Source organism: Malus sylvestris, chromosome 7 (assembly GCF_916048215.2).
Source record: "Malus sylvestris chromosome 7, drMalSylv7.2, whole genome shotgun sequence".
Lineage (NCBI taxonomy): Eukaryota > Viridiplantae > Streptophyta > Magnoliopsida > Rosales > Rosaceae > Malus > Malus sylvestris.
In genome coordinates, this window is record NC_062266.1 from 32,433,446 (window position 1) to 32,442,531 (window position 9,086).

Below are 9,086 nucleotides of genomic sequence, written 5' to 3' on the forward strand. Positions count from 1 at the left end.
TGGCTCATTAATCTGCCTCCCCCAAGGACAATAACGTCTGGTCTCGGTCGCACCGAAAGACTTTGATAAACTTCATCTTATCCTCCAAAAATGTCATGGGACCTACTTTTAATCTTCTGATTAGGTCAGTTGGAAGTAGGAGAGGAAAGTGAGGATGTCAGTTTCTTGGAGACTTTCTTCCTTCTAGTCTAGTTTTAGTTTTAGTTTCTTTTCCTCATGTGGTGTTATCTTTGGAAAACTCTATTATACTTTTTCATATGACATGCACGAATAATAAACAGTTTGATGTGGCGATCAAGAATCTAACGGCTAATAGTATAGCATTCAAAGATTCTTTATGTACCAAGATAGGTCCAGCCTTCTTAATTAATCTCTTTTTCAAACTTTTTTTTTAGCTAATTAGTCAGCTTCTGTTAAGCTATATCAGATGATCACTCATACACTATAATCTTGAATATTGAAGGAAGAATCAAGGAGAGTTTTAGAGAGAGAGAGAGAGAGAGAGAGAGAGAGAGAGAAAAGATCTTTTATATTTATTCTTAACTAAGTAATTACATGAGGTTAGACTTATATAGTAACTAAAGAAATATCTAACTAACTACAATATGATTATGAGAAGTGTCTCAATCTTGCACCCTATACTCTAACATCCGTCCCTCAAGCTTATGCATGGATAATCCAAGCAAAAGATTGCTACAATGATTTCGAAAAAGTGGTCCACTCAATCCTTTGGTGAGGATATCAGCAAATTGCTCCTGTGAAGATACAAACTGCACGGAGAGTTGTTTCTTGCACACTCTTTCTCTGACAAAATGGACATCGATCTCTATGTGCTTAGTCTTTTGATGTTGGACATGATTAAAAGAGAGTGCAATGGCGGAGATATTGTCATATAAGAGGACAAGGACAGTAGGAAGTTGAACATGCAGAAAGACTAATAACTGTTTGATCCTGTTGATGGATAAAATCGGGAAAATCTTGGACCAACAAAAATCATACTGTGAATCACACAAACGCTCAAGAACACAAAAATGCATCGTGGTTCACCCCAATGTTTGGGCTACGCCCACACTGATGTTGATTCCATTTCACTGTATGAATGTATGGATTACAATGGATCGGCAAATGAGTTCTCTGTGGATGCAACCCTTGCCATTTTGCTCTCTGTTTGGCTGAGATGGTATTGCCCTCTATTGTTGTGAGGCTCTCTCTTTCCCCTTAGTGAAGGTGAGGAGGATCCCTTTTATAGAGTAAGGGTTTCCTCTTCTTATATGGGTTATGAGCTCAGTAATGAGGCCCAAAGATGAGGCTCAATATATGGTACCAACATGAGTCCCCCAAGTCTTCAGTCAAGAGAGTCTTTTGGCTAGAGACTTCAAATCCAGTCCATGTGTGGGCTGAAGTGACTAGATATTGTCCTGAACCAGTACTCAACACAAGGCAATGCTCAACAGAAAGCAATACTTGGCTAGAGGTATCACACGTTGCAAGACTACTCGGCTGGAGGCGATGCTTGTTGCAAGGCTGCTCGACTAGAGGCTATGCTTACGACGAGGTGGTTGCTCGGCCCGAGGTGATGCTCGTTATGAGGCTGCTCGGCTAAAGGCTATACTCGTTGCGAGGCGGCTCGACTCATGGCGTTCCTCATTGCAAGTATGTACTTTATGTCAACATGCACTTAGTATGAGTTGATTTTTGACATGATTCGTGTCCGCTTGTCGGGTTCACATATTGGGTCTATGTGTCGGATTCACGGATAGGGTCCGCAAGTTGGGTCTTTGAGTTGGGGCCATATGTAAGGTCATCGAGTCGGGGCTATCTGTAAGGTCTTTGAGTTGGGTCCAGGCACATAGGTGTCCAAATAAGCGAGTGTCCGAGAAAGTGGGTGTCCAGTCAAACAAGAGATCATTGTTCGGACTAAATATTTGTCACCGTAAGCATGTGGCCCATCAGTCTATAAGTTGGTAGACTTATTTAATCAGCAACAATGTTGATCAGTGGATCTAGTTGCTCAATAATTCATGACAATAAATGACAGTATAAGTATGATCGTAAAATGAATAAATCAAATTGACATAGTTTGGTAATGCAAAATATTGTACCATGTGCCTACTACAAATAAATAATTTATTTAGTCGTGTGGTAAATCACATGTTGTATAAGTGACATAGTTTAATGACAGTCACAATACTCTAGGCCATGAATAAATATTGTATAGGTACTTGGGTTAAATATATGTCACTAGGTGATGAATAATATATATATATATATATATATTTTTTTTTTCCTTCGCGGGGTTGTTCTAGGATAAGTGGGTTGTATTTGTTCCTTCATGATGAAGGTTTCATCATAACGTTTAAATAATAAAGGTTACTTTCATCATAACATATATCAATAACATATTAAATAAAAAAGATAAAGATCTTATCTTTTGCATGGGGGTTGTCGACAAAAGCCATCCTCAGATGCCAAGCTTTGCTTAGCCCCTTATATACATATATATATATATATATATATATATTATGTTTTCCTTCGTGTGGCTGTTCTGGGAGAGTGGGTTGTATTTGTTCATTCATGATGAAAGTTTTGCTGCTGTGTTAGGAGCAATCGATACTGGTTTGGACATGATGGTCGGGATATATATATATTTTTTTTTTCCTTCGCGGGGCTGTTCTAGGATAAGTGGGTTGTATTTGTTCCTTCATGATGAAGGTTTCATCATAACGTTTAAATAATAAAGGTTACTTTCATCATAACATATATCAATAACATATTAAATAAAAAAGATAAAGATCTTATCTTTTGCATGGGGGTTGTCGACAAAAGCCATCCTCAGATGCCAAGCTTTGCTTAGCCCCTTATATACATATATATATATATATATATATATATATATATATATATTATGTTTTCCTTCGTGGGGCTGTTCTGGGAGAGTGGGTTGTATTTGTTCATTCATGATGAAAGTTTTGCTGCTGTGTTAGGAGCAATCGATACTGGTTTGGACATGATGGTCGGGACTGCGGCCACGTGTCCGGCCATGATCGGCGAGTAGATATGAGCATGTAAGCCCATTGTATGTGATTGATGGTGATGATGGTAGTAGAGAGGATACATTGGCATCAAAGTGTTGTGTCCGACCATTGGCTGTGCTTGGTACACTTGAGGAGCAGAGTAATGCCCGTTTATGTAAGCTCCACCCGTGCAGCCCACCTTATGATTGTAACTCATATCAGTAGCAATGTATGTGGATGAGTAGCCATAAAATGGAACAGCCTGGTGATGCTGGTGGTGGAATGGTGTAGCTGGAGTATTTGTTGGTGTTAGGTAGTACCACTGCACGTGATTTGCAGATGCAGGTGTGGGAGCAGGTGACATGAACCTCGCTCTGCCACCGTTGGATCCTCGTTGAGGAGGAGGAGTGGTGTTTAAAGCTGACCTAAGGTAGCGACCCCTGAGGAAAACAAGGTTGCAATTGGCACGGCGACCGCTGATGACCGTAGTGGCGTCCTCACAAGCCTTCTTAGCCTCATCCGGCTCTTTGAAAGTGACAAAACCGTAACCCTTGGATCGGCCGGTGAGTTTGTCAGAGATAATGGTGGCCCAGCGGCAAATACAGCACCACAATTCTTTTCTTCGGCAACGAAATCAATGGGCCCGCGCAGGCTTGCCAGAGCTCCAAGCACACCGACGTCGATGAACCCAAAACGTCGAAGACATAGGAGGCCGAAGACGACGAGACAGACGATGACGTTTCCTCATCCTTCGTCGCAATGTCGTCCATGAACTTTGCAGAGACCAAGACACTAATGATGAGCAAATGGTGAAAGCTGAAAGAATCAATGGGTAGCAATGGCTGCATCTAGGTGAAACGGTCGAGATATACGTAGGCGACGATGAAGCAAGATGGACTACAGTCAGTGTACTTGAAGATCTTCTGGAGGTAGCTATGGATTGAGATGGTGGGTGTGGTCATGGAGTGGAAGACGACAGCTTCTGAGTCGGTTCTAACTGGTAATTCAAGTTATTAGAGTTGGAAACCCGCTCGAGGATAGAGGACATGAAGGCTATCATTCTTGGCATGGATTCTGGGCTCGTCGTCGACGTCTCGAGCTGATTAGCCATGTGTAAATAAACAGAAACTGCACGTACCCAACAAGTGGAAGAGGAAGAAGAAGGAGAAAAGCACTTGGGTTTTTTGCTTCTGTTTATGCTTGTGCTTATTTATAATATGGAGATGAGAAAAGAGAGAGGTTTCATTTCTGCATTTTTTTAGATATGGCTTTTGCAGTGACTCTGCAAGTGTTTGGTTCCTGGGTTTCTGTAGATTCACGGTGGATATTGTGGTGAGGTTTCACGGTGGTGAGATGAAAAAATGAAAGAGAACGGACATAGCTTTTCGTGTTGTTTCCCACAGACGGCGCCAAATGTTGATGCATAAAATTTGGAGGATCTTGGACCAACGTAAATCGACCGTGAATCACACAAACGATCAAGAACACAAAGATGTATCGTGGTTCACCCCAATGTTTGGGTTACGTCCACACTGATGTTGATTCCATTTCACTGTATAAATGTATGGATTACAATGGATCAGCAAATGAGCTCTCTGTGGATGTAACCCTTGCCATTTTGCTCTCTGTTTGGCTGAGAAGGTATTGCCCTCTATTGTTGTAATGCTTTCTCCTTCCCCTTAGTGAAGGTGAGGAGGATCCCTTTTATAAAGTAAGAGTTTCCTCCTCTTACATGGGTTATGGGCTCAGTAATGAGGCCTAAAGACGAGGCCCAATATATGGTACCAACAGATCCTATCCAACTCAGCTGAAGTGAAGGACAATGCACGATATTCTGCTTCTGTCGAAGATCTCGAAAATGTTTGTTGCTTCTTAGAAGACCATGACACTACTACAATATTAGCTTTAGGTGTCGGATGATAATGGTGGTTTTATAAGCCATTATGTCGGATAAAAGATATCTGACACATCACTCAATTAGTGTCGGATAACAACGAAATCCTGTCGGTTATATCCGACATAAGTTCCTGGTGGATATTTAGTGTTGGATGTAACCGCCATAAAATTATTATAACCGCCAATATTTTTGAATTTGTTTTTTAAAATATTTTTAACATATTCTGATGGTTTTTAAGTTAATTATGGCGGTTATAACCGACATAAATTGACTATTTTATTATTTTAGTATTCTGGCGGTTATAACCGACAGAATTTGACTATTTTATTATTTTTACACCAAATATTTTTCAATTTGTTGTTCATTTAGATTTCTTGGTTAAAAAAAATATTTTAGTTTGTGTGGTAAAATTTAAAATGTTATATTGGTTAAAAAAGAAAAAAAAACAGGGGTCCCATTACATTATCTCTTAATGTTTTTTTTATTACAATTTTTTACATGGTATCTCGGAGTATATACAAACATATTTGACGGTTAGATCATTGAAACTAGTTTCGTAGAATGTATATCTTATCAAATTGATAGATTTAACTAACACTTAAGAGTTAATGTTATATTTCCATTAAGTATAAAATAAGATTTATCCACTAGTGTAAATATTTTAAATTAAAGATCGAATTCATTCATTGCATTCTTATAGGTTCGAGGAGTGTAGCTGTAAAAAAATCATCAAAATCGGAGCTGAAATAACCGTTAAATTGTGACCTTTCGTTTATAACCATCGAAAACTTTTGTTCCGTTACCTAATCTCTGAATGTTTGTTTTTTGCGATTTTTTACGTATGAGATCTTGGAGTATGTACAAACAAGTTTGACAGCTGGATCGTTGAAAAATATTTCGTAGAATGCGTATCGCATCAAAACGGTATATTAAACAAACACTTAGAGTTAATGTTATACTTCCATTAAGTATAAAATGTAAATATTTTAAATTGAACATCAAAGTTATTCATTGCCTTCTTATAGGGTCGAGGAGTGTAGCTGTAAAAAATTATTAAAATCGAAGCTAAAATAACCATTAAATTGTGATTTTTCGTTTATAACTGTCGGAAACTTTTGTTCCGTTACCTAATCTCTGAATATTTGTTTTTCACAATTTTTTACATATGCAATCTCGGAGTGTGTACAAATAAGTTTAATGGTTGAATCGTTGAAAAAAATTTCGTAGAATGCATATCGTGTCAAAACGGTAGATTAAACAAACACTTAGAGTTAATATTATACTTCCAGTAAGTATAAAATAAGATTTTGTGGTATCCACTAGTATAAATATTTTAAATTGAAGATCGAATTCATTTATTGCATTCTTATGGGGTCGAGGAGTGTAACTGTAAAAAAATCACCAAAACCGGAGCCAAAATAACCGTTAAATTGTGATTTTTCATTCATAACCGTCGAAAACTTTTGTTCCTTTACCTAATCTCTGAATTTTATTTTTTGTAATTTTTTACGTATGCGATCTTGTAGTATCTACAAACAAGTTTGACGGTTAGATCATTGAAAATAGTTTTGTAGAATGCATATCTCCGTTAAATTTGCCTAAATTTTGAAGTGGGAAAAGTAATTTGCTCTAAATTTTTTTTTTATGTTTTTCAAGTATTGATTAGACAATATTTAGTTTGTGTGATGACATTTTCATTGTACAATTGTCTTTTTGTTTCTTTATCGCATATTTTACATGGGTTATTATCTATTAAACCAAATAATTATTTATTTAATTTTTAAAAACGTATTCTATTTAAATACATATTATTTATTTATTTATTAAACCAAACAATTATTATTTTATTTTTTTAAATTGTAACAAATTTTTGGGGGGGGGGGATTTAAAATTTTGGGAGGAAATTTTGGGGGATTTTTTGCCACAATTTATTTTTTGTCGTTATAATGAAAATGTTCTGTCGGTCTACATTTAAAAAAATGTTTCTGTTAGTTTTAACCGACAATAATGAAAAATTTCCAAAATAAAACCCTTCCATCTCTTCCTTGTGTTGGTGCATGCTCCCTTCCCCTTTTGGATGAGTTGTGAGTTTGGATGATTTTTGAGTGAAGGATGTGTGAAACTGTTTATACTGTGGATTTGAAGGACAAATTGGATATGCGCTTGTGCCAATGATCACAAGGGGAATCAAGCTCAGAGCGGATCAGCCAATGATTCTGCAAATGCTCGATATTCCACCGGCTGTTGAGGCTTTGAATGGTGTCAAGATGGAGTTGGTGGATGCCGCTTTCCCTCTGCTTAAAGGTAAATATCGAATAGAAATACTCGACTGATTTGTTATCTGTATATGGAACTGTGTTTTTATGTGTGTATGTTGTGGTGGAGTTTGATGTAATTGGTACTTGTTGTGTATTGTATCAGGTGTTGTTGCTACAACTAATGTTGTAGAGGCATGCACTGGAGTCAACATCGCCGTTATGGTGGGTGGCTTCCCAAGGAAAGAAGGCATGGAAAGGAAAGATGTCATGACAAAGAACGTTTCCATCTACAAGTCTCAAGCTTCTGCACTGGAAAAGCATGCCGCTCCCAACTGCAAGGTAAAAAAATATTTAAATGTAACAAAAAATATTGGGTAGTTTGTCGATTTTATTAGGCATATGTTACTTGGTAATGATATAGATTTGTGCACGATTCAGATACACAACTCTATTTTCATGCAGATGGCTGATTTCGTCATTTTGTTTCAACGGTGTTATGCTATCTTCTCTGTTTTCATATTTAAATTATGTAGTTGGTTCCACAGATGCAAGTTTAATAATGTATTATGTTTTGCATAAGGGGTTTGATCAACCCCCTTGGAAACCAAATATATTTTTATATATATTTTTTTATTATTAATATATTTGTTGTCGGTTTTATCGGATAGAGAATGCTCTTATTTATTCATTATTAATAAATTCGTTGTCGGTTATATCCGACACAAGTTCTATCGGTTTTAGAGTATTTTCTGTCGGTTTTATCCGATAGAGAATGCTCTTATTTATTCATTATAATATATTCTCTGTCGGTTATATCTGACACAAGTTCTGTCGGTTTTAGAGTATTTTCTGTCGAAAAATTCATTTTCTGACGCTGGCAATTCTGTCGCTTATTATATCCGTCACTGCATCCATTTTCTGTCGGATTTTACTTAATATCCAACAGTAATATACGTTTCTTGTCGGTTATCATAGCGACACTAATAAATGGTTTCGTAGATGTGTGAAATGGGATTTGTTACTCAAAAATACTACTAAACCCGTAGTTGAGCGCCTGTCATTGGGATCACCAGCCCAATCAACATCACTAAAGGCTTTTAATTGTAAATCTCCACGAGTATACGATATGCCAAACTGCATTGTCCCCTTGAGATATCTCAAAATTCGTTTAACTGCTGTGAAATGGGATACCATAGGATCCTGCATGAATTAACTGACTTGATGTATAGAAAAGGCAATATCAAGCCTTGTAAATGTGAGGTATTGTAATGCCCCTACAACACTTCTATAGAAACCAAGGTTAGAATAAGGATCACCATCTTCTTTTAATAACCTGTCATAAGGTAGGCATAGGGTATCACAAGGCTTTGCATCAATCATTTCAACCTTTATCAATAGATCCTGAACATATTTGTTTTGAGACAGAAATAAGCCAGTTGCAGTTGTAGTAATCAGGGTGCCCAAGAAATAATGGAGTGGCCTGAGATCCTTGATATCAAACTCAGTGGTAAGGGCCTGAATCAGCTGTGTGATAGAAGCAGTGGCAGTCCCAGTAATGATTATATCATCCACATAGAGTAACAGTATCACAATGTCATTACCAACATGTTTAACAAATAAGGAGGAATCAGAATATGTACTGAGAAATCCCAAAGAAGGAAGAAAATGAGTGGATCATTCATTCTAGGCTGGAGGAGCTTGTTTCATACCATATAATGACTTATGCAATTTGCACACAAGATAAGGTCGAGTTGAATCTTCAAAACCAGGTGGTTGAGACATGTATACTTCTTCATGTAATGTGCCATGAAAAAAATGCATTCTTCACATCTAGCTGTCGAAGAGACCAATTGAAATGTGCAGCAAGAGCAAGAACTAACCTCACTGTGGTAGGTTTAACCACAGGACTAAAGGTCT

General features: G+C 37.3%; 2 protein-coding genes across 2 annotated transcripts; one reads left to right on the forward strand and one right to left on the reverse strand.

Moving 5' to 3' along the window:
* Window positions 1–2,955: 2,955 nt before the first annotated feature.
* LOC126630291 (probable RNA-binding protein ARP1) lies at window positions 2,956–3,862 on the reverse strand. The gene is made up of 2 exons (XM_050300382.1): window positions 3,747–3,862; window positions 2,956–3,634 (listed from the first exon to the last, which is right to left on the reverse strand). The coding sequence occupies exons 1-2, from the start codon at window positions 3,860–3,862 to the stop codon at window positions 2,956–2,958; spliced, it is 795 nt and encodes a 264-aa protein (XP_050156339.1).
* Window positions 3,863–7,031: 3,169 nt separating this feature from the next.
* LOC126630292 (malate dehydrogenase-like) lies at window positions 7,032–7,547 on the forward strand (the record flags this gene model as incomplete). The annotated part of the gene is made up of 2 exons (XM_050300383.1): window positions 7,032–7,215; window positions 7,333–7,547. Coding segments are annotated over 2 exons (399 nt in total), but the record flags the coding sequence as incomplete, so codon positions are not given.
* Window positions 7,548–9,086: the final 1,539 nt, after the last annotated feature.

What these genes read in the sequence shown, in the direction of transcription:
- LOC126630291 (XM_050300382.1), bottom strand. Translation starts at nt 3,862, where the DNA reads ATGCAGCCATTGCTACCCATTGATTCTTTCAGCTTTCACCATTTGCTC. An exon ending in AAGGATGAGGAAACGTCATC is followed by an intron (nt 3,635 to 3,746) that starts GTCTGTCTCGTC and finishes TCGTTGCCGAAG; the next exon opens with AAAAGAATTGTGGTGCTGTA.